At 45.0% G+C, this 26,660-nt stretch overlaps 1 protein-coding gene across 1 annotated transcript in view; it reads left to right on the top strand.

The window, feature by feature from the left end:
• Positions 1-18,730, top strand: part of LOC120933243 (adhesion G protein-coupled receptor E3-like) — a 115,648-nt gene extending 96,918 nt beyond the window's left edge. Inside the window, exons 17-20 of the mRNA XM_040346346.1 lie at positions 3,306-3,397; positions 12,729-12,897; positions 13,840-13,941; positions 18,320-18,730. Of these exons, the coding sequence (XP_040202280.1) occupies positions 3,306-3,397; positions 12,729-12,897; positions 13,840-13,941; positions 18,320-18,349 (393 nt within the window). The 3' untranslated portion in view covers positions 18,350-18,730. The remainder of the gene's footprint in view (positions 1-3,305; positions 3,398-12,728; positions 12,898-13,839; positions 13,942-18,319) is intronic.
• The last annotated feature ends 7,930 nt before the right edge of the window (positions 18,731-26,660 follow it).

Here is a 26,660-nt window from a genome sequence, read left to right as displayed (position 1 = left end):
TGGGGCAGATGTCACTGGTGAGGTAAGACACCGCTCAGGGTCTCCTAGTCACCAGCTGAGATTCTCTTTACCCACCCGAGGATGTCCGCTTACCCCACTCCCCTGACAACTGGGGAAAATACACACCCCTCCTGGAGGTGACCTTCCCCCAACACCTGCAAACACCGACAGAGAAACCTTCAGAAATTGCTAAAACAAATCCCTTAACACCTCCTGAGGGGCCCCTGAGGGGCTGCAGGCTCCAGATTTTGTGTCACATGGATCCCCCCCCCCCCAGATCTAAGTTGCGCCCCCCCAAAGCCCCTTGAACACACCCTCCACCCTGGATGGTATGCCCGGCTGCTCAGCTCCGTTCCCATTACAGCACTCTATACTGCTGCTCCTCCACAGGGCTAAAATCACATTCCTTTACAACACAGCCAGTCAGCCACGATCTGCACAGCGTGTATCTGCCTACTGCAACTACACTGCAGTCCCGACCAGAGAATTTGACAGGTCAGAACGGCAACATAAAAGCCAGATACACCCTATGAAGGCTGACAGACTGTGTGTAAAGGAATGCGATTTCAGCCCTGGGTAGTGTGGGGGGAAAGAGGAGCTGTATACAGTGCTGGGATGGGAAAGGAGCTCTGCCAAGTGATCTGCCAGGGGTGATCCCTGTCCTCTGATTCTCCAGCGGTGATCCCTGTCCTCTGATTCTCCAGCTGTTATCCCTGTCCTCTGATTCTCCAGCTGTTATCCCTGTCCTCTGATTCTCCAGCTGTTATCCCTGTCCTCTGATTCTCCAGCGGTGATCCCTGTCCTCTGATTCTCCAGCGGTGATCCCTGTCCTCTGATTCTCCAGCGGTGAGCCCTGTCCTCTGATTCTCCAGCTGTTATCCCTGTCCTCTGATGTAAGGAGGAACTCTGGGAATGCAAAACTCTTAAGCCACTTTGACTATCTTGCCGTGCGTTGGGTGTATTTGCACGCGCAGTGAAAGTGGTGGGTGGAAGTGAAGGGAGGGGGGGCCACAAGCTATAAGCTACGCCTCTGCATACAACTGTATGGCTTAACTCGCACTGCACAGACATTGCATGTAATCGGCATTTGCAGTGCGGGTGCGCATCACATGCGATGTCTGAGATCACATATGTGTGAACCTAGATCAGGGATCTCCAAACTATAGCCCTCCAGCTGTTGTGGAACATGTCCCATGAGGCATTGTAACACTCTGACATTCACAGACATGACTAGGTATGATGGCAATTGTAGTTCCTGAACAACTTGAGGGCCATAGTTTGGAGACCCCTTATATCATGACATAATTGTCAGCACATAATTATTCCATAACCCTAATGCGGTGTACACACGACCATTTTGAATGGTCTAGAAAAACAACATTTTTTTCAACCCGATTATTGTTTTAGCCTGCCTTGCCTACACACGATCGTGAAAAAAAAAATGCTCTAGCAAAGCTCGTTGACGTACAACACGTACGACGGCACTATAAAGGGGAAGTACCATTCGGATGGCACCACCCTTGGGGCTGCTTTTGCTGATTTCGTGTTAGTAAAACTTTGGTGAGAGACGTTTCGCGCTTTTCAGTCTGTTACAGCGTGATGAATGTGCTATCTCCAATACGAACGCTAGTTTTACCAGAATGAGCGCTCCTGTCTCATAACTTGCTTCTGAGCATGCACGTTATTTTCACATCGTTAAAGCCCACACACGACCATTTTTTTACGACGTTAAAAACTACGCAAAAATTTAGTGCATGTTCTAAATTTTTAATGCCCATTTTTAAAAGTCACGAAAAATGCTTTGGAGCCCACACACGATCGTTTTTAAAGCGGATGTGCCACGGGAAAAATATATTAAAAGCCAGCAGCTACAAATACTGCAGCTGCTGACTTTTAATATAAGGACACTTACCTGTCCTGGAGTCCAGCGGTGATCGCAGCAGATGACGAGCCGATCGCTCGTCACCCTGCTGCTCCCCCCTCCATCCTCGGTGAGGGAACCAGGAAGTGAAGCGCTCCGGCTTCACTGCCCGGTTCCCTACGGCGCATGCGCGAGTCGCGCTGCGCCCGCCGATTGGCTCCCGCTGTGTGCTGGGAGCCGAGTGTTCCCAGCATACAACGGGGGGACGGACGGGAAGGAAGGAAAAAACCCGTCCTTTGCCCGTATCGTAGGGCCGGAAGTGGGTGCAGACAGGTATCTGCACCCCCCTCCCCCCTGAAAGGTGTCAAATGTGACACCGGAGGGGGGGAGGGTTCCGATCAGCGGGACTCCACTTTAGAGTGGAGATCCGCTTTAATGACATTAAAAAAAAAAGACATTTTTCACATTGCGAAAAACGGTCGTGTGTACGCGACATAATACACATTTCTGTAAACTGTGGCTTTTGCAGAACCACTGGCCCAGATTCTCGTACGAGTTACGCCGGCGTATCTCCAGATACGCCGTCGTAACTCTGAGTTTGAGGCGTCGTATCTATGCGCCTGATTCTTAGAATCAGTTACGCATTGATTTGTATTAGATCCGACCGGCGTAAGTTTCCTACGCTGTCGTATCTTAACTGCATATTTACGCTGGCCGCTAGGGGCGTGTACGCTGATTTACGCCTAGAAATATATAAATCAGCTAGATACGCCAATTCACGAACGTACGCCCGGCCAACGCAGTACAGATACGCCGTTTACATTAGGCTTTTCCCAGCGTAAAGTTACCCCTGCTATATGAGGCGCAGATGAGGCGTAGCAATGTTAAGTATGGACGTCGGAACAGCGTCGAATTTTTCACGTTTTACGTCGCTTGCGTAAGTCGTTCGCGAATAGGGCTGTGCGTCATTTACGTTCACGTCGAAAGCATTGGCTTCTTGCGGGTTAATTTGGAGCATGCGCACTGGGATACTTTCACGGACGGCGCATGCGCCGTTCGTAAAAAGCGTCATTTACGTGGGGTCACATTAAATTTACATAACACACGCCCACATCTTCCACATTTGAATTAGGCGGGCTTACGCCGGCCTATTTACGCTACGCCGCAGCAACTTTGGTTTGAGAATACAGCACTTGCCTGACAAACGTTACGCCCGCACAAAGATACGCGGTTCTACGTGAATCCGGGCCACAGTTTTTAGTTGTCAGTTTCTATCTAGTTGAAGGAACATTCTGGAATTTTATAGTCTGTCTGAGCTCCACTGTACAGCAGGACTTAGGTTTGCTTGCATTAAAAAATATATTTACTGATATATTAATAAATACAGTGCTGCGTTAATTTGTGCCCTTTAAATGTTCACCAATAACTCTGTATTTTTCCTTAGATAAACTTTACTCTCTTGGTTCTTACGTTTGCCCTTCTCAGGCATAAAGTGTCATCTCTTAATTCAAATGTTTCAACTATAAAAAACACCCGGTAAGTGTGGTATACTGTATATGACGTTATTCAATATGAAGGATGGATGTTCAGGTTGTCTTTTGGCAAATGGACATGTGTAGACTGATATCCAATTCACAATGGAATGCTGAATTTTGCATATAATTAATATAATATAATTAATAATAATAATAATATAATATTTAAAATGGTGAGTAAACTGGCCTTTTGTTTAAAAAGGTTGGAGACCCCTGGTTTAATGCAATGTAAATTTGTCACCAGGCAGCAAATTTTTCATTTGGCACAGCCGTTCTGGTGACAACTGTCCAGTAGGGTAATTCCTTTCCTCAGATTTTCCTTCAGCCTTGGTTGTGAGTAAGGAACCACAGTGCACTAAGAGCAAAAAATAAACTGACAGGGGTGTTGGCAGGTGCAGGTACCTTGCCTGCCACTAGGTGGCTCTGTTCCTATTTTAATATAGTAAAGAGAAAGTTGTCATTAGGTGTTAGCTGCTCTTTTAGAAATGTCTCTTCTCTAGGGATGTTATTGGTGTATTCAGTGCCCATATTTATGCTAGCGTGGGAGGAGCCCAGGTTAGATGGGGCATCGGAGCCAAATACCCCAGAGCTGTCAAGATGTATTCTCATGCAGTACTGATCTAGCGAGGTGGATCAGCATTTGCGAGTAGCGGTGGAAGCCTGGGAAAGAGTGTGCCATCTGGGAGCATGCCCAGCTGGGCACAGATATAGAAGGGACATTGGAAAGAGACTGGTATACTATAGAAAGCACCTCGATCCCCCTGACTCTCAGCTGTGGCTCCTGTGACTTTGTGAAGGAAGCATGTTGCTTTGGATATAGTATAGTTAAGGAAGTGTTCCCTACACTAGGAGGAATGGAAGTGTAAAGGGAAGATGGTTTAAAATGTGTGCTTGCATTCTGCTCAGAAATTACATCTACACTTTGGGGCTGATTTACCAAGCCTTTACTCCATGACTCATGGAGTAAAAGCAGGAGTAGCAGCCGTTTTGACATTTACTATTGAAATACGCTGCTAGTGCAGTGTATTTCAGTAGTTACTAAAGTGCTCAGTGCGCCCAGGAGAGGGCGCATGGTGCGCCTGATAGACCTGGCGCACGGCACATTGAAATGTAAATTACGGGGATTCGGGCGGGAGTTTATTAGGGGAGGGAGGGGGGTGATGCAGGGGAAGTGAAGTGACATGTGTTTGAATGTGTTTGGCGGGCCGAATTGAAAGTGAAAGTGTTTTTTGGAAACCGATCCCCGTACGCTTGTACAGTGTGCCTGAACCTCGGGAGGTTCATTTTCATACTGGGCATGCGTACAGGGAAATTTCAGGGATTCCCGTGCGCCTTGTCAGTACGCCGAGAAAATCTTGGTAAATACCAAGCGGCGTACCCCTGATTGCGCTGCGTGACGCGGCGCACGGGAATCTCCGAGCGGTTTTCAGCCTGCGCTGACCATGAAGGGGAACTCCGCGCCAAATTTCAAACTTGAAATCGGCGCGGGTCCCCCTCCAGGGGTACATTAGGCTCTTAGGCTTGGTCTGGAACGTGAGGGGTTAAACCCGCGCCAAAAATCGGCGCGGGGTTCCCCCCCAGATCCAAACCAAGCCCTCATCCCAAGCACGCAGTCTGGCCCGGACAGGAATGGGGGTGGGGACGAGCGAGCGCCCCCCCCTCCTGAGCCGTACCAGACCGCATGCCCTCAACATGGGGGAGTGTGTGCTGTGGGGGAGGGGGCACTGCCCCCCCACCCCACAGCACTCTTGTCCCCATGTCGATAGGGACAAGAGCCTCTTCCCGACAACCCTTGCCATTGGTTGTCGGGGTATGCGGGCGGGGGCTAATCGGAATCTGCGAGTCCCCTTTAATAAGGGGACCCCCAGATGCCGGCCCCCCCACCCACGCAGGTTTCTTGTTTGAAATTTGGCGCGGAGTTCCCCTTTATCCGGTCCTGTCAGGGGGGGAAATGCCTGATCGTCTGTTCATACAATGTATGAACAGCGATCTGTCATTTCCCCTAGTCAGTCCCACCCCCCCCTTACAGTTAGAACACACCCAGGGAACATAATTAACCCCTCCCTCGCCCCTAGTGTTAACCCCTTTCCTTGCCAGTGACATTTTCATAGTAAGAAATGCATTTTTAGAACATTGGTCGCTAGAAAAATGCCAATGGTCCCAAAAATGTGTCCGCCATAATGTCGCAGTACCGCAAAAATCGCTGATCGCCGCCATTACTAGTAAAAAAATATATAATAAAAAAGCCATAAAACTAAACACTATTTTGTAGACGCTAAAACTTTTGTGCAAACCAATCAAACGCTTATTGTGATTTTTTGGAACCAAAAATATGTCGAAGAATACGTATTGGCCTAAACTGAGGGGAAAAAAAGATTATTTTTAGATAATTTTGGGGATATTTATTATAGCAAACATTAAAAATGATTTTTTTTGGTTAAAATAAAATGTCGCTCTATTTTGGTTTATAGCAAAAAAAAAAAAAAGGCAGAGGTAATCAAATACCACCAAAAAAAATAATCTATTTGTGGGGAAAAAAAAGGACGACAATTTTGATTGGGAACCACGTCGCACGACTGCGCAATTGTCAGTTAAAACGACGCAGTGCCGAATCACAAAAACTGGCCCGGTCATTGACCAGTAATATGGTCTGGGGCTCAGGTGGTTAAAAATTAACAAAACACCAAAGTTAGCCCAATTTTTGGTGATAATGTGAAAGATGATGTTACACCGAGTAAATAGATACCTTACATGTCACGCTTTACTATTGCAAACACTCATGGAATGGGGCCAAAATTCAGTACTTTAAAATCCCCATAGGCGACCTTTTTTTTTATTTTTCAGGTTACCAGTTTATAGCTACAGAGAAAGTCTAGTGCTAAAAGTATTACTCTCGCTCTAACGCACGCGTCAATACCTCACATGTGTGGTTTGAACGGTGTTTACATATGTGGGCGGGACTTACGCAAGTCCCGCCCACATATGTAAACATAGGTCAATCTAACTAGTGTCCCCATTAAGCAAATTGCACTCCAGCACTGCTGTGTACACCCCAACCCAAATGATTATTTAGTTTGGGGTTTAGTAAAGGCAAAGCCACTCTGCAGTACAAGCATAGTTGCTGAAAATCAGAGAGGAAGCACTCACGGTTTTAACATCCAATCCTGTAGAAGCAAAGTTGTTTTGTTTTCTTCCTTGCTTTGCACTTGTAGTGCAAAGTGGATTTGCCTTTAGTAAATGGACCCCAAAGTCCAAGATCCCTAATAATTTGGGGTGTACACAGCAAAATGCTAGAGTGCAATTTACATAATGGGAAACTATTTAGATTGATCTCTGTGTCCCCAAGAAAAGATATTAGTAAGGTTTTACCCTCACTTCCTGTTTGGCTATGTGACAGGAAGTGAATGAATTTGAATTAGAAAGGGTGAAGACACCTCACAAATGTTGTCACTATCAGGGGTGCAGACATCCCCAAAAAATGAGCAGATAATACTTATTTGCAAAATAATAATTTTTTAGTTAACATTGGGTGGTGTTTGTGGGGGGCCCTAACACACACATTTATACATATTAGCAACGCTCTATCCTGGCCTATTGGCATGGTTATATTTTCTTAGGCCTCTCAATAAAACTCTCTGAAATTTGTGCTTAAACAAGAACTATAATCAACACTTTTTATTTTCTTTAATTTTGGATAGAGTGAGGGAGGGTTATAGGCCCTGTCAGTTTATTTTGTATTATCTGTGTCCAATTGGGGAGATTTGCCTTCACTTCCTGCCCCATAGCCAAACAGGAAGTGAGAGAAAAACTATGCAAATTAAGGGAGTCCAGTAACCCCCTCTCCCCCAGAACTAGTGTGTGGGTCCCCTGAAAATTCCTGGGCGGGTCATACAAAAACAGGGTGTGGCTTTGACAGGAAGGGGTGGGTCATTTTTCTATTAGGAGGTGCAGAAATGTAGTCAGGCCTAGGGCAGCACAAAACCTAAATATACTACTGCATATTAGGGCTTATTTAGACAGGATCTGATTTACAGCATGTTTTTATAGTGTGGGAGGAAACCCACGCAGGCACAGGGAGAACATGCAAACTCCATGCAGATGGTGTCACAGGCGCGATTCGAACCAGCGACCCTTTTGCTGCTAGGTCAAAGTGCTATACACTACACCACTGTGCTGAACGAACATGATTGCAGCTGAAAGCATGAGATCGTTTTCCAATACCATGCTTTCCAGCCTTATTGACCCCGCCTCTCTCCATAAAGAGGACCTGTCACACACTAGTCCTATTACAAGGGATGTTTACATTCCTTGTAATAGGAAGAAAAGTGATCCAAAATAAAAAAAAGTGACAAAAAAGTGCAAGAAGAAAAATATGAGGTAAAAAATAATAAAAAAACAAAAAAAAAAACGCCCCTGTCCCTAGAAGCTCGCACTCAGAAGCGAATAGGCATGTAAGTCCCGCCCACATATGTAAACACCATTCAAACCACACATGTGAGGTATTGACGCGTGCGTTAGAGCGAGAGCAATAATTCTAGCCCTTGACCTCCTCTGTAACTCTGAACTGGTCACCTGTAAAAAAAAATCAAGCATCGCCTATGGATATTTTTATGTCCCGAAGTTTGGCGCCATTCCATGAGTGCTTGCAATATTAAAGCGTGACAAGTTGGTATCTATTTACTCGGTGTAACATCATCTTTCACATTATCCATAAAAATTGGGCTAACTTTACTGTTTTGTTATTTTTTAATTCATGGACCGTGTTTTTTTTTGGGCCAAAAAAAAAGGCGTTAGAAAAATTATTGCGCAAATACCGTTGGAAATCAAATAAAAAATGACCGCCACTTTATTCCCTAGGGTGTCTGCTAAAAAATTATAGATAATGTTTGGGGGTCCTGAGTAATTTCCCAGGAACAAAATATAATTTTTACATGGAGGAGAGAAGTGCCAGAATGGGCGCGGTATGGAAGTGGTTAAAGTGAAATAATAAAAGTGAAATATTCCTTTAAATTTCATACAGGGGGGGAGGGGGTTTACACGCATGTTTCCCGTCCTTAGAACTGTCCCTGTACAAGATGTCATTTCTGAAGTGAAAAAAAAAGTAAGTTTAAAGTACTCATGGCTATAAAGAATAGTCATTGCTCATTAAAACTAAAAAAAAATAAAAATGTATGGGGGTCCCCCTAAATTAAATTACCAGGCCCTTCAGGTCTGGAATGGATATTAAGGGGAACCCCGCCGTAAAAACAAAACAAAAATGGCGTGGGGTCCCCCCAAATATCCATACCAGGCCCTTCAGGTCTGGTGTGGATTTTAAGGGGAACTCCACCCCAAATAAAAAAAAAATGGCGTGGAGTCCCCCTAAAAATCCACACCAGACCCTTATCCGAGCACATTGACCTGGCCAGCCGCAGAAAAAAGGGGGGGACAGAGTGCGCCCCCCCTCTCCTGAACCGCACCAGGCCACATGCCCTCAACATGGGGAGGATGTCCCCATGTTGATGGGGACAAGGGCCTCATCCCCACAACCCTTGCCCGGTGGTTGTGGGGGTCTGCGGGCGGGGGGCTTATCAGAATCTGGAAGACCCCTTTAACAAAGGGGACCCCCAGATCCTGCCCCCCCTATGTGAAATGGTAATGGGGTACATTGTACCCCTAACCATTTTACCAAAAAAAAGTGACAAAAGTGTGAAAAATTACAGTAGCCGGTTTTTGACAATTCCTTTAATAAAATCTTCTTTCCGCGGTTCCTTCTTCTTTCATTCGTGTTTCTTCCTCTGCTTCTTTCTTGGGTCTTCTCGTCCACATCTTGCCGTCTTGCCGTCTTCTCCCATCTTCTTCTCTGTCCGTCGACCTTCTCGTCCCGCATCTTCTTGATCTTCTGGGCGCTGAGCTTGAAATTGAAGATCCCGCCGTGTTCCCGCTCCTGGGACCCGCCCCCCTCTGACGCCACAGGTTAACTCATATGAAAGTCCGCGTGTGGCATATGTGCGTCAGAGGGGGGCGGGATCACATGAGTGTGACACGGCGGGAACTTCAATTGGAAGCTGCGGCGGCTTCTTCTTCTCCGGACGGCGCGCTTGAAATTGAATTCCCCCGCCGTGTGACGCTCTGTGACCCTGCCCCCCTCTGACGCACATAACTTTCTAAGGAGTTTACTTGTGGCATCAGAGGGGGGCGGGTCCCAGGAGCAGAACACGGCGGCCAATTCAAATTCAAGCGCTGCGTCCGGGGAAGAAAAAGAGGTGGACGAGAAGGCTGGCGGACCGAGAAGAAGACAGGAGAAGACACCGGGCAAGATGCGGACGAGAAGGCTGGCGGACGGACGGAGAAGACAGGAGAAGACACCGGGCAAGATGCGGACCAGAAGGCTGAAGGACGGACAGAGAAGACAGGAGAAGACACCGGGCAAGATGTGGATGAGAAGGCTGAAGGACGGACGGAGAAGATAGAAGAACACGTCGGGCAAGATGTGGAAGAGAAGACCCAAGAAAGAAGCAGCGGAAGAAACCCGAATGAAAGAAGAAAAGAAGATTTTATTAAAAGATTTGTCAAAAACCGGCTACTGTAATTTTTCACACTTTTGATTTTTTTTTGGGGTGAAATGGTAGAGTTACAGTGTACCATTACCATTTCACATAGGGGGGGGGCAGGATCTGGGGGTCCCCTTTGTTAAAGGGGTCTTCCAGATTCTGATAAGCCCCCCGCCCGCAGACCCCCACAACCACCGGGCAAGGGTTGTGGGGATGAGTCCCTTGTCCCCATCAACATGGGGACATCCTCCCCATGTGGCCTGGTGTGGTTCAGGAGGGGGGGGGCCGCACTCTTTCCCCCCCTTTTTTCTGCGGCCGGCCAGGTTAAGGGTCTGGTGTGGATTTTTAGGGGGACTCCACGTCATTTTTTTTTTAATTTGGGGTGGAGTTCCCCTTAAAATCCACACCAGACCTGAAGGGCCTGGTATGGATATTTGCGGGGAACCCACGCCATTTTTTATTTTTTATTTTTACGGCGGGGTTCCCCTTAAAATCCATTCCAGACCTGAAGGGTCTGGTAATTTAATTTGGGGAAACACCCATACATTTTTTTTTCCTTTATGAATGAATCCCTTTAGAATTGCCGGGAGCCGACAATTCATTATTGCCGCGTGTGAATTTTAAATGGCTTTTTTCCTTCAGAATGTCATTTTTTGCAGGGACAGTTCTAAGTGCGGGAAAAATGCGCTATTTCACATGCTGACATTACACCCCCCCCTAGGTACGAAATTTAAAGGAATATTTCACTTTTATTGTTTCACTTTAAGCATTATTAATTTCACTGCTCCCGAAAAAACGGCCGTTTTAAAAAATAAAAAAAGCATTGATACATGTTCCCTGGGGCAGGACTGAGGTCCCCAAACACGTTTTAGGACAAAACTTGCAGATTAGCCTTTAAAATGAACACTTTTGATTTCTCCCATAGACTTCTATAGGGAGTTCGGCGCGGCTTTACATATTACTTGCAATGCGCCGGCTGCTACGCTGGTTCATGCGCCTAATTAAGGCTTCACCCGGAGTACTAATTAAGGCATGAACCAGCGCAGCGCACTGACAATAGTAAATCAGCCCCAATGTCTGCTTGGGAAGCTGTAGTAAAGTCCTTTAAATGCATTTTATGTATGGACATTCCTTTATTCATAATTATTAAAGGGGTTTGAAAGGTTTGTTTTTTATTTTCTAAATAGGTTCCTTTAACCACTTGCTTACTGGGCACATATACCCCCCTCCTGCCCAGGTGAAATTTTAGCTTCCGGCACTGCGACGCTTTAACTGACAATTGCGCAGTCGTGCGACGTGGCTCCAAAACAAAATTTACATCCTTTTTTTCCCACAAATAGAGCTTTCTTTTGGTGGTATTTGATTACCTCTGTGGTTTTTATTTTTTGCGCTAAAAACAAAAAAAGAGTGACAATTTAGAAAAAAAATAAAATGTTTTTACTTGTTGCTATAATAAATATCCCAATTCTTTTTTATTTTATTTTGGCCGATATGTATTCTACATATGTTTGGTAAAAAAAAAAAAACGCAATAAGCAAAAGTTATAGCGCCTACAAAATAGGGGACAGAATTATTATTATTATTATTATTTTTACTAGTAATGGCGGCGATCTGCGATTTTTATTGTGACTGCGACATTATGGCGGACACATCGGACACTTTTGACACATTTTTGGGACCATTCACATTTATACTACAATCAGTGCTATAAATATGCACTAATTACTGTATAAATGTGACTGGCAGGGAAGGGGTTAACACTAGGGGGTGAGGAAGGGGTTAAATGTATTCCCTATATAGTGTTCTAACTGTGGGGGAAGGGGGATGACTGGGGGAGGTGACCGATCTGTGTCTCTATGTACAAGGGACACAGATCGGTCTCCTCTCTCCCTGACAGCACCGCTGTCTGTGAGAGCCGGCAATGAGAAATGATCTCGTATATGTAAACATATGAGATCATCTCTCATTGGCCGCACAGATCGCCTAGCAAACGGCCACTCCAATTGGCCGTTCACGACGATCTGTGATTGGCTGTGTCCAAGGGACACGGCCAGCACAGAAGTTCCCCGCTGCGTGCTCGGGAGAGCGCGCACGGGGAACGCGGAAAGGGGCGGACATCAAATGACGGCGCCCCAGAGAACTAGAACCACCCTGCGGCCGTATTTAGTCGTACGGCCTTCGGGAAGTGGTTAAAGTCTTTGCTTAATTAAATCCAGTTAAAATAAATAGGTTATAAATAGGTTATATTAAGGGCTCTTTCACACGGGCGGCCTGTTCAGGTCCGCCTGCCAGTTTTTTAGACGGACCTGAATGGACGCTCCGTGCACCTCTATGGAGCCACGGATGTCAGCGGCGAAATGCCCGCTGACATCTGACCCGCTCCAATCCGCCAAAGTATGACGGAGGAAAATCCTACTTTTCCTTCCGTCTGGCGGATTTGATCGGGTGACAACGTACTCTGCGGTCCGTCGTCATCCGATCCCCCATAGGGGAGAGCGCTGCTCTGACAGGTCGGTCCCTGTCATCTTCCTGCTCCATCGATCCCCGCTGAGCAAAGCGGAGCCCGCACGCGGATCCGCCCCGTGTGAAAGGGCCCTTAATCTTTGAATTAAAAAAAATATTTGTTAAAACACAATTCATGGGATGTGGTATTCTACGTTTTTTTATACCCAAATGTCCTCATTCGTAAAAGCTGAAGGAAAGGATCAAGCTCACACTTCATTGATTCATTGATTTTAATGTCACTCATTTGTTTTGTGCTCTCACATTTGTGCATATTCCTTTGTCTTTTTCCCACAGTCTTCTGACATTCAAGGCTTTGTCTCAGCTGTTTATATTGGGCTGTACCTGGATTTTCGGTCTCTTCCAGTTTGGGTCGGGCGCCTTGGTCATGTCCTACATCTTCACCATCTGCAACAGCCTCCAGGGATTGTACATCTTCTGTGTACACTGCCTGCTCAACCGCCAGGTCATGCGACACATTCACCTATTTATCATGTCTCATGATGCATATGATGCTTTGTTGCTAGAGCTCTGTAAAAAAAAAAGCCCTAACTGCAGGGCTTTTTTTCAGCAGGAACGCGGGGGAACGCAGTTCCGGCACCTCCCGAATTGAATGTATGTAATAGAAAGAGGTCCTGGGGTGTGCTGGAGAGTCTATTGATGCTGGCTGCTGGGGGATCTATTGTTGCTAGAGGGGATCTATTTTGCAAAGGAAAGGAGTCTATTGTTGCTGGGGAGTTCTTCTGTTGCTCGTGGGGGAGCTATTACTGCTGGGGGGGGTCAGTCATTGCTAGGAGGGATGCACTGTTGAGGGTGGGATCTTTGTTGCTGGCTGCTGGAGGGTCTATTGATGCTGGCTACTGGGGAATCTATTGTTGCTGTGGGGGATATATTGTTGCTGTGGGTGGGTCTTATGTTGCAGGAGGTCAATCGTTGCTGGGAGAGATCTGCTGACTATTGGAGGGTCTATTGATGCTGGGTACTGGGGAATCTATTTTTGCTGGAGGGGATCTATTTTTGCAGGGGGGATCTATTGTTGCTGGTGGGGGATATATTGTTGCTGGGGTTGGGTCTTATGTTGCAGGGGGTCAATCATTGCTGGGAGGGATCTGCTGGTTGCTGGAGGATCTATTGTTGCTGGGGTGTCCATTGTTTCTGGATCTATTTTGCTGCCTTTCTTGTTATCATTAAAAAATTCCATACAAAATTATTAGCACCACAAAATGATACTTGTTTCTGTATTCTCTAAAAGGGGTGGTACTGGGAGGTGGGTAAGGAGTGGAACCAAGGGACGGTGCTCGGAGGTGGGTAGGGGGTGGAGTCAAGGGTGACTTGGAAGGGAGGAGTTCCTGCACCTATTCTCTGAGAAAAAAAGCCCTGCCTAACAGTATACTTTTCACATGAACAGGTGTGGAAAGAGTATATGAGGGGATTCCGTAGATTCCATTCTAAGAAGTCTGAGTCGGAAGAAACCAAGTATAGCAATACGGTGCCCACAACATTAAAGTCGGTAAGTTCTCACTTGAATTTATTTTCATGTTTCTAGTCTACATTACAGAAAGACGTAATTGCATGTATTATAACAAGAGATGAAGATAGGTTAGTGTACTGAAGGCATCCCAATGCAAGCACTTTTTAGACCAATAAAAAAATAATGAATTTAATTAGATGTAAGCATTGACATTGGCAACACAGAAAGCAGTGTGTGGTTTAAGCCAGCCGATACAGCACCTAGGACCACCTAGGACCAATGTCAGTGCACAGTGTGGATGAGATTCTAGTATTAGTGCATAGGGATGAGCCGAACACCTCCCCCCGTTTGGTTCGCACCAGAACCTGTGAACAGACCAAAAGTTTGTGTGAACTCTAGAACCCCATTAAAGTCTATGGGACTGGAACGTTTTAAATCTAAAGTGCTCATTTTAAAGGCTAATATGCAAGTTATTGTCCTAAAAAGTGTTTGGGGACCAGGGTCTTGCCCCAGGGGACATGTATCAATGCATTTTTTTCGGGAGCAGTGATTTTAAATGACTTTTTATCCTTCAGAAATTACACTTTGTGCAGGGACAGTTCTAAGCACAGGAAACAAGCGCTGCTTTACAGGCATACTTTACACCCCCCCTAGGTACGAAATTTAAAGGAATATTTCACTTTTATTGTTTCACTGTAAGCATTATTTAAATCACTCACTTAAAAACGTTTTTTTTGCATTGATACATGTCTCCTGGGGCAGGACCCAGGTCCCCAAACACTTTTTATGACAATAACTTGCATATAAGCCTTTAAAATTAGCACTTTAGATTTCTCCCATAGACTTTTCCAGGGTGTTCTGCGGCTTTTTGAATTTGCCGCGAACATCCCAAATTGTTCACTGTTCGGCGAACAGGCAATGTTCGAGTCGAACACGAGTTTGACTCAAATTAGAAGCTCATCCCTATTAGTGCAGAAGCACCTGCTGAAATACAAGAGGTAGAAGAGCATGATGGTCATTTCCAGAATTTCAACATTGGAACCCCATGTTCCAGCACCTCATTTGCTCCTGAATTTAACTTTTAAATACATTTTTTACAGTTTGTTAGAGAAATTTGTTGCACAATGTTTTACAAAGAACCCTAAGGCCTCGTACACACGACCGAGAAACTCGTCGTAAAAGAAACATCGTTTTCCTCGGCGAGTTCCTTGTCGGGCTTGTCGAGAATCTTGTCGAGAATCTTGTCAAGCTTTCTTTGCGTACACACTGTCAAGACAAAATCTCGTCGTTCTGAAACGCGGTGACGTACAACACGTACGACGGCACTATAAAGGGTAAGTTATAATCTATTGGCGCCACCCTTGGGGCTGCTTTTGCTAATCTAATGTTACTGCGTGTCAAGTAAAAGTTTGGTGAGAGACGATTCGCGCTTTTCAGTCTGTTACAGCGTGACGAATGTGCTATCTCCATTACAAACGCTACTTTTACCGAAGATGCGCTCCCATCTCATACATTATTCTGAGCGTGCGCGGGTTTATAAGCATACACACGAACGTGTTTCTCGTCGTAAACCAGCCCGACGAGAAACACGACGAGGAAATTGAGACTCCCGACGAGGAAAAAGAGAACTTCGTCGAGATTCACAACAGTTTTCTCAACGAAAAACATACACACGACCGTTTTCCTCGGCAAAAAAGCTCTCCCACCAAGTTTCTTGATGGATTTTGTCGAGGAAAACGGTCGTGTGTACGAGGCCTCACTTCTACTAGCCAAGGCCTAGGCCCTAGGGTATGGACACCAAGAGATATTAAAAAAAAATGTAATTCTTTAGAATAAGAGTTACTATTGGCTTTGGAAATAAAAAATACAATTCTGCGCTCCAACTGGTCCACAATCCCATATCAGTACATTGAATAAAGAAAAAAATTAAGAAAAAAAATGGGAATTGAGTGGTGTACTTAACCTGCCAACTTGGACTTTATATGGCAGGAAAAAGTAGTAGAAATCAAAGTCGATAAAAAAAGGCATGAAAGTGCCAGCTTTATTATTATAGAAAAGATAAAAAGTATATTCTTTTTAGCACTAATCACTGTATTAATGTCACTGGTTCCCAAAAAAGTGTCAAGTGTCAGTTAGGTGTCCGATTTGTCCGCTGCAATTTCTTTGTCCCGATAAAAATCACTACCTTTTCTGTTAAAAAAAAAGTAAAAAGAAAAATGCCATAAAATGATCCCATAATTTGTAGACACGATAAATTTTGCGCAAACCAATCAATATACACTTATTAAGATTTTGTTTACCAAAAATATGCAGCAGAATACATATTGGCCTTAATTGGTGAAGAAAGTAGTTTTTTTACATTTTTTTTATTGGATGTGTTTCATAGCAGAAAGTAAAAATATAGGGCCAGATTCACGAACAATTACGGCGGCGTAACGTATCCCCTTTACGTTACTCCGCCGCAAGTTTTCGTCGTAAGTGCTTGATTCACAAAGCACTTGCGCCTAATTCCAATGGGGCGTGTACCATTTAAATTAGGCGCGTTCCCGCGCCCAACGTTCTGCGCATGCTCCGTTAGGAAATTTCCCGTGAAATTACTGCGCCCCCGACGTGTTTTTTGAACGGCAAACTGCGTTACGTCCTTTCGTATTCCCGGACGTCTTACGCAAAAAAAAAAAAATTTAAATTCGACGCGGGAACGACGGCCATACTTTGACATGGGCTGTCTATTGTTACACCACCTAAATAGCAGCCGTAACTTTGCGACGCGAAAAGCCGACTAGCGACGACGTAAGAGAATGCGACGAACGCGCGTACCTTCGTGGATCGCCGTAAACAGCTAATTTGCATACCCGACGCGGAAAACGACGCAAACTCCACCCAGCGGTCACCGAAGTTTTGCATCCTAAGATCCGAAGGCGTACAAAGCCGTAAGCCTGTCGGATCTTAGCCAAAAGCCGTCGTATCTTTATTTGAGAATTCCAAATAAAGATACGACGCAGCAAATTTGAAAGTACGCCGGAGTATCAGCAGATACTCCGGCGTACTTTTTCTGGGAATCTGGCCCATAGTTTTTTTTGTTTATGGCACAAAAAATAAAAACCGCAGATGTGATCAAATACCACCAAAATAAATCTCTATTTGTGGGGGGGAAAGGCACATGCCCGACGTGACACTGAGGTGCCAATGCGTGTGCCTGGTGGCGAGCGATGTCCGCCAGGTAACCGCGATCGGCCGTTACACAGCCAAGGACGTGAATCTACGTCCTGTCAGGGAGAGGAGACCGATGCTGTGTCCCTTGTACATAGGGACACAGATCGGTCACCTCCCCCAGTCAGTCCCCTTCCCCCACAGTTAGAAACACTATGCAGGGCACACATTTAACCCCTTCCCTGCCAGTCACATTTATACAGTAAGCAGTGCATATTTATAGCACTGTTTGCTGTATAAATGTGAATGGTCCTAAAAATGTGTCAAAAGTGTCTGATGTGTCCGCCGTATAATCGCAGTCACGACAAAAACCGGCAGATAACCGGCATTACTAGTAAAAGAAAATAATAAAAAAATGTCACAAAACTATCCCCTATTTTGTAGACGCTATAACTTTTGCACAAACCAATCACTATACGCTTATTGTGATTTTTTTTTACCAAAAATATGTAGAAGAATACGTATCGGCCTAAACTGAGAAAAAAAAAATGTTTTGTTTTTTTTCTAAATTGTCGCTTTTTTTTTTTATAGCAAAAAGTAAAAAATGTTGAGTTTTTTTTTCAAAATTGTCGCTTTTTTTTTTTTATAGTGCAAAAAATAAAAACCGCAGAGGTGATACCGCCAAAGAAAGCTCTATTTGTGGGGAAAAAAAGGACGTAAACTTTGTTTGGGAGCCACGTCGTACGACCGCCTAATTGTCAGTTAAATCGACGCAGTGCCGAATCGCAAAAAGTGGCCTGGTCTTTGGCCAGCCAAACGGTGCGGGGCTTACGTGGTTAAGGGTGGTAGTCTGACCATGACTGTAAGCAGGGCTTTCTTCCATCTGGCCACCAATGTAAGGGGCATTCTTCACTGAATTGATTTTAGCAGGAGTTCCCATCATGCCTCTGACTCTGGGTGTTATGCTTGTGGCTGTCAGAGTCTTGCTATGCCTCATGGGAATCGTAGTTCTGCAACAGCTGGAGGTCCGCTAATTGCATATCCCTGTTCTAGGGTAAAAAAAGGTTAAGAAAGGCTGGGCTAGAGGTTCAAAAACATACATACGTTCCTTTTATTCATATGTATTTGCCAAATGTTATTGCTACCTGCATAAATCACCGCGTAACCAGACAGCTTTGGCCCCCTGTGCTTCTGGGCCCCAATGAAATTATGTGGTAAATAGTGCCCATAGTTACACCTCTGACAATAATAATATGTTCTATTGCAGAACCAAGTATCAGCAGTAACACATCTGTAGAGGAAGTGATTGCCTACCCTTGAGAACCTTCGGAATTCTTCGCTGCAGCATATGGACTATCCAGAATGTAATCCTTTGGGGGAATTGATCATTATGAACTATGTTGGGGAGAAAAAAAAATTCTTGGACTGTAAGAACTACAAGAAGTTTTTTGTGGACACATGAGCAGCGAACTGAAGGACTGACAGCCATTGTTTGGGACCAAAAGGAAGTGAAGAGTGTCAACCAGTATTTGCTTATATTGCACATATGCAAGCAATGATATATTTAAATGACAGCACCACTTTATGACATATGTGCCTAGGGCTATTAACCTCCCTGGCGGTATGATTCTGTCTGGAATTACGTACCAAAAGCGGTACAATTATTTTGCAAGGAAATTTGGCGTTTTATATTGTAGGTCTGCAATTTTTAGAAATAACTCACTTAAATCTGACCAAGCAAGAGTCTTGTAGGCATCCCGGGTATGATTTTTTTTTTAAAACAAAATTATAAATTATAATATAATAAATAATTATAAATAATTATAACAAATAATAATATAATTATAATAAAAATTATTCAATAATGTAATCAACTCAAAATCACTGAAATTTGCTCAGTTGCAGAATTGTCGCTGTCATTTTTTTTTTTTTTTTTTTTTATGACGAATTTCCCCACAAAACGCTATCGCACATTTCTGCAAGTGATTATAATTTATTATCGCTGTTTTCTAGCTGATCTAAAACCATTTTTGACATAAAGGGACACTTTTGGACAATCTACAGTTTTTAGGCAGAAATGACATTTTTTATTATATAAAAGTACATGTAGGGCACTGGACAGACCACTAGGGACAAGGGGGGTGTGTATTTTTTACATACAGTACTGTAATCTATAAGATTACAGTATACTGTATGTAAAGTGTTTGTTTACTTTTTTGAATTTGGCGCCGTTCTCCGCTCCCGTGCGTCGTAACGTCGCAGGGAACGGAGATCGGCGGCACACGGGGAGACTGTGAATCGAGCGAGGAGGTCCCGCTCGCTCAGACAGCGGGGTGGCATCGCTGGATCCAGGGACAAGGTAAGTATCTTGCCTGTGGATCCAGCGAAAGGTAAGCCGCGCCGCTGCACACTCTGCACGTCCAGCCCGAGCGTGACTCGGGGTTACCGATCCTAGCATAAAAAATCAACCCCGAGTCACGCTCGGGTTTACCGCCAGGGAGGTTAAATACGGTATATACTTTTTATATAAATGCAGCAGCACCAGAATATATTAGATCTCTGGTAGTTACAAAAAACCTCCGGGTTACCTGTCTGGGTCCGGTGGAGTCACGCCAGTGTCTGGTTTAATTAACCTCAATGGCTTGTTTACCACTTGCTTGAACACGTCACATTAATAAAATGGTGTAAAAAAAAAAAAAAAAAAATAAGCAACAGCCAATGGAACAAATTCTTTGGTACAATATTTTTTTTAATTGAGTTTTACAGAAATTGAAAATCAAGGATAATAAATACATAACAGAACACGTATAATCATTATGCGAAAGAATATGAAAGTTATAGGGCATTCAATATAATAAGTAAAATTTTATGTCACCAATAATCTGGCCTGTTAGTGGGTCCTGAGGAAATTAGTTGAAAACCACTATATTAGTGCATGTGCATACAGATTTTTCGCTTGCCAGTGTCCAGTCTTCCTGTAGGTGGCAGTATAACCTAAAGGTAATAGACTCCTTGGGATTCATTTTCTAAAACCAGAGAGTGCAAAATCTGGTGCAGCTGTGCATAGGAACCAACTTTTTTTTGTTTTCTTTAGGCTGGATTCACACCTATGCATTTTTAGTGTTTTCTGCATTTTGCACTACCATCCATTTAACATGGTTTGCTATGGAACACGTTCTGTAGTGCAAATCTGAAAAAAGCACTAGAAATGCATAGGTGTGAATCCAGCCTTAGACCCCATACGCACTATTAGATTTTCTGCAGATTTTTGTCTTCAGACTTACCAAAACCATAGAATATAAGGTCAAACCTTAATGCCGCATGACTGGTACACATGACTGGTTTTAATATCATGGAAAAAAAAAGTTTTTTTTCCACGTGATTCTTGTCAAGCCTGCCTTGCATACACACAATTGTGAAAAAAAATGCTCAAACAAAGCGCGGTAACGTACAACACGTACAACGGCACTATAAAGGGGAAGTTCCATTCGGATGGCGCCACCCTTTGGGCTGCTTTTGCTGACTTCGTGTTAGTAAAAGTTTGGTGAGAGACGATTCGCACTTTTCAGTCTTCATGTTTCTGAGCATGCACGTTTTTTCCCCGTCGTTAAAGCCTACACACGTCCGTTTTTCTCAACGAGAAAAATGACACGAAAAATTAGAGCATGTTCTAAATTTGTAATGCCCATTTTTCACGTCGAAAAAAATACACACAATCATTTTTAATGACCAATTAAAAAAATTGCATTTTTCACATCATGTAAAATGGTTGTGTGTACGCGACATCATTCCGCGTACACATGACCGTTTTTCGGGTTGTAAGAAATGAATTTTTTAATGGTCTAGAAAAAACAATGTTTTTTTCAACCCGATCATTAAAACGGCCATGCCTACACACGATCGTGAAAAAAATGCTCTAGCATCTAGTTATGAGACGGGAGAAGCGCGGTGACATACAACGCGTACGACGGCACTATAAAGGGGAAGTTCCATGCGGATGACGCCACCCTTGGGGCTGCTTTTGCTGATTTCGTGTTAGTAAAAGACGATTCACAGGGTGTCAAAGGCATCCCCAAAGGGAATGCTAATTGACTGGCATCCAATTCCCAATAGCAGGAGATTTTGACCAGCTCTCTATGGAGCTAGTTCACATATCTCCGCAGCGGGTCCGTTGCGTTTTGCACAAAAATGTTGTGCATCTTTTGGTCCGTTTCAAGTCTCAATTCAGCCCAAAATACGGGCTGAAATCGAACCTGAAATGGTGAACCAGGACCCCTGCTGTGAGCCGCATTCGGCACATATGTGACTCTAATGCCACATACACACGATCGGAATTTCCGACAACAAATGTTCGATGTGAGCTTTTGGTCAGATATTCCGACCGTGTGTATGCTCCATCGGACATTTGCTGTCGGAATTTCCGAACAACAAATGTTTGAGAGCTGGTTCTCAATTTTTCCGATAACAAAAGTTCTTGTGTGAATGCAATTCCGACACGCAAAAATCCACGCATACTCGGAATCAAGCAGAAGCGCTGCACTGCCTAATAAACTTAATTTTTCTCGGCTCATCGTAGTGTTGTACGTCACTGCTTTCTTGACATTCGGAATTTCCGACAATCCATGGTTTTGTTGTCGGAATGTCCGATCGTGTGTACGCGGCATTAGAGTCAAAAAGTATGGACAATGAGTTCTGATGTTTCTCCATCGTAAATGCATTTCATGTTGGCTTCAAGCCTGTGGCCCAGAAGTATAAACGCTAAACAGAGCCTGGTAATGAGAATTTTCAGAAGGAACCCAGCAATGACAACTTCCAAATATCTCTCATGGCAGGTGTACTAGGACTTATTTATTTAGTATGAAATGTAAGGTTGCATTTCTACAAAGGACCACAAGATGGTGCAGTTTTAACATAAGTGACTTGACCAATTCACAAGGCCCATCCTTTTCAGAAAAGCATAGGTGTGCACAGCCTTTTACATTAGGTGTGCACCCCTAATACACACACGCATACAGGCACACACACTCTTTAAAAAATATATAAACACATATGTTTTTTTATTGAGAGGGGGTGAGAAATATAGAGGAGGGGTGGTGTGAAAGAGAGGGAGGTGAGAGAGATGGGGTGAGAGAAATATAGAGGAGGAGGGTGTGAAAGAAAGGGGGGGTGATAGAAATATAGAGGAGGGAGGGGTGAGGGAGTGAGAGAGATCGAAAGAGGGAGAGAGAGGGCAAGAGAGAAGGGGCGAGAGAGTGAGGAGGGGTGAGAGGGGGGCATGAGAAAGATAGAAAGGGATGAGAGAGAGGGGGGTGAGAGGGTGTGTGTGTGAGAGAGAGGGGTGAAATAGAGCCGAGAGAGGAGGGGTGAGAGAGGGGGGTGAGGGGGGCATGAGAGCGATAGAAAGGGATGAGAGAGGGGGGGGTGAGAGGTTGTGTGTGTGTGAGGGGGGGGGAGGTGAAAGAGAGATGAGAGAAAGGTGGTGAGAGAGAAGGGGGTGTTCAGAATGCCTGCTACTCACAATCATGGCCTCATACTGGTCTATCTGAGGCTCACACTTCTGTACACTGGTGCCCAGGGGGATTAGGGTGTGCCCAGGCACACCTGGCACACCCCCTGCACACACCTATGCAGAAAAGATATATATATATTTTTTTTTCCTGAACACCGTATTTGCCGACGTATAAGGCGACTGGCGTATAAGACGACCCCCTAATTTTCCAGCTAAAATGTTGGTTTTGGGATATACTTACCGTATAAGACGACCCCCTTCCTACTAGTCATGCCTTGCCTCACTTGGCCATTACATGCCTCACAGTGCCACGATTACATGCCAGACTGTGCCACCATTACATGCCTCACTGTGCTACCATTACATGCCTCACCGTGCCACCATTACATGCCTCACTGTGCTACCATTACATGCCTCACCGTGCCACCATTACATGCCTCACCGTGCCACCATTACATGCCTCACCGTGCTACCATTACATGCCTCACTGTGCTACCATTACATGCCTCACTGTGCCACCATTACATGCCTCACTGTGCCACCATTACAGGCCAGACTGTGCCACCATTACATGCCAGACTGTGCCACCATTACATGCCTCACCGTGCCACCATTACATGCCTCACCATGCCACCATTACATGCCTCACTGTGCCACTGCATACCTCACTGTGCCATTGCATGCCTCGACGATCCCTTACCTTATCCCTGACATGCAAAATCTCAGTCAGACCGCGGGCATCCATTTTTTAAAAGCCGCGCCTCCTCCTCGTGCTGTTCCGTGATAGGCGGAACACTCAGCTTCACAGCAGACACTGTTTTCAGTGTTCCGCCTATCACGGAGGCCCTCACATCCGAGACCGAGGACGAGATGGCATCCATGATAGGCGGAACACTAGACAGAGGCTCTGCTGGGAAGCCAAGTGTTCAACCCATCATGGAACAGCACGAGGAGGAGGCGCGGCTTTTGAAAAATGGACGACCGCGGTCTGACTGAGAGTCTGCATGTTAGGTACCGGCGTATAAGACGACCCCCGACTTATACGCCGACTATAAGAAGAATTTCATGTGTTAAAAAGTCATCTTGTATGCCGGAAAATACGGTACCTGTGTGTCTAAACTGCAGCCAGGGCCAATTTATTTACCAGGTCTTATTGGTCATAGTCCGGGGCCCCATAGCTGTCAGGGTTGGTAAATCTATTTTTCCTCACCTTGATATTTCTGAAACATCTTCAAATAAACGATTTCCAGGATGAGATGAATCACTTGATATTCTCTCTGCTTCTCAAAGCCAATGGGACTGCTAAAGTTCAGCTTGAGAGGGAAGTTTACAGCCCACATTTTCTGCATGGTATTATTTTCTGCAGAGCAGTCTCATCAACCACTCTGCAGTACACTCTCAATGGATGAACGACAGAAGGTCTCCAAAAACTTATTTTCTACACCACTTTTAACAAAGTATTCTGAGAAAAGTAGGTGTTTCTGTAAAGTGTGACTCTGATTGGGCCAGGAGTGGTGGCTAGCTGGGAGGAGGGCTGCCCGCCCATCAGTGTGAGAAAAGATCCCTCAAGTTTGTTGTCAGGTGCCTGGTGACCTGGGCCATTATGTTACATGGGGATCAGGTACACCGATAAACCTGGGAGCCCTATCCTGGACCCATGGAATACCCAAGACCTTACAAAGTGGGTAGCTCCCAGTAGAGAGAAGCAGGAGTCAGTAATGTGGTGTGAACTAGGGGGGATGGAATGAAGGGATCTTTGGTCCTCCATCACACATAATGTGGACAGTGAAATATAGAAAAAGAGTAACACCTACCCAAAGGTTTAGATGCGTCAGAACTCCATTTGATGCAGCCTGCTTTTGATGCCTGAGCCTCGGTTCCCTTTCCTCCTCTGCCCTTCATTTGTTCCTTCTGGTTGTCTGTGGGCTGGATCTCCTACCTCTAACATTCTTTTTTCTCAATGGCAGACACCCTGCTGGCACTTAAAACTCCTGATGCAGTGAACTTTGTTTAATGAAACGCGTTGAGATATTTTTTTTCTTCTGTGACTTACAACTATACTATACATTACACACCCTGTACAATGTAATGAGTATTTACGTACCCTAAGGAATGGTCTTGAATTGATGACTATGCTTCTGGCGCATCTCTATGTTTTTATCTTTGAAAAAAATAGCTTTTTGTAATAAACTACCATATTTATCGGCGTATAACATGCACTTCTTTCCCCTTAAAATCAGGGGAAAAATCGTGTGTGCGTGTTAAACGCTGATCCCTGCCGCCTGAGGGAAGAGGAGCGAGCGCCGCTGAATTACATAGAGTCGTGATCTACTTCCTGTGTATCCGGCGCTCCGTCATGCACAGCCACGCCCCCTGGCCCCGCATTGGACCACTGTACTGTCTATCATATGAGATGGGGCAGGAGGCGTGGCTGTGAGTGAAGGAGCGCCGAGTACACAGGAGGGAGATCGCGGCTCTATGTAATTCAGTGGCGCTCGCTTCCCTCGGAGAGAGCAGGGATAATCTGACACTGAAAGGTGAGACTGCAGATGGGCACTGAACAGGCAGGGCATTTTGGTAAATTTATAGGCTGCAGATGGGCACTAATCAGGCTGCAGTGAGGAGAAATTCTGCAGATGGGCACAGATCAGGTTGCACTGAAGCTGCAGATGGACACAGATCTGGCTGCATTGAGGCTGCAGATGGACACAGTTCTGGCTGCATTGAGGCTGCAGATGGACACAGATCTGGCTGCATTGAGGCTGCAGATGGGCACAGATCAGGTTGCACTGAAGCTGCAGATGGACACAGATCTGGCTGCATTGAGGCTGCAGATGGACACAGATCTGGCTGCATTGAGGCTGCAGATGGGCACAGATCAGGCTGCATTGAGGCTGCAGATGGGCACAGATCAGGTTGCACTGAAGCTGCAGATGGACACAGATCAGGCTGGATTGAGGCTGCAGATGGGCACAGATCAGGCTGCATTGAGGCTGCAGATGGGAACAGATCAGGCGGCATTGAGGCTGCAAATGGGCACAGATCAGGCTGCATTGAGGCTGCAGATGGGCACAGATCAGGCTGCATTGAGGCTGCAGATGGGCACAGATCAGGCTGCATTGAGACTGCAGATGGGCACAGATCAGGCTGCATTGAGACTGCAGATGGGCACAGATTTGGCTGCATTGAGGCTGCAGATAGGCACAGATCAGGCTGCATTGAGTCTGCAGATAGGCACAGATCAGGCTGCATTGATGCTCAGATACCATTATTTTGCTTCAAAGTGGTTTATTAAAAATAAAAAAAGTTTTTTTCCTGAAACTTCCCTCTTAATTTGGGGCGCATGTTATACGCCGATAAATACAGTATTTGTTTTATACCTTGTAAATGTCTAGTTGTGTTGTGACCTTAAAAATCCCAGGGGCAATTTCGTTTGTACTATAATGTGGACATTGGATCTCTGCATTGGGCACCTGGGCTGGGAACTGGCTTAAAACCCATCCATGCTTACACACCTACTCGCTGGAGTGTTGGTACTCTGCACGGGCAGCAGCATTGTGTCCTTGTACAAATTTCTCGTTATGTTGGTATGGTACGTATTGCATTCCTGTGATCATGTTATTGATACAGTAAATTATTTAGAAGTTATTCTTAATAAAGAACTATGAAAAAATTACATAAATGAGGCAGTTTATTACTAACATTACAATATTAGTTATTACTTTGTGACAAGTCAATAGGCGAGAGTGAATCTTCCACACAGGAAAGCAGCAATAAAAAAAGTTATTACCCCTCTACATCTATTACTTTGCCCAAAACGAGAAACAAATTCCCTATGGAACACCATGTACACATATTTGTTCTGCTACGAAGCGTGACGCACCTCTGACTTGTCCTTTATGCAGTCGTTCTCTGCTTAGCTGTGGATGATAAATGAGCTGGAACATTGTCAATGATCTTTCTCCCGCTAAACACTTTAATCCCCCCAGATGGAAGCCCAAATCCCCACAGTACATAGTCACTTTGAGCGGCTCTGCTCATCGTTTACAGGAAACGTGCAGCAGTGAGATCACCGCCATCGTTGTGTGGCTGACAACCA

Source organism: Rana temporaria, chromosome 3 (assembly GCF_905171775.1).
Source record: "Rana temporaria chromosome 3, aRanTem1.1, whole genome shotgun sequence".
In the NCBI taxonomy this organism is placed as follows: domain Eukaryota; kingdom Metazoa; phylum Chordata; class Amphibia; order Anura; family Ranidae; genus Rana; species Rana temporaria.
This window is presented reverse-complemented; position numbering and strand designations above follow the sequence as displayed.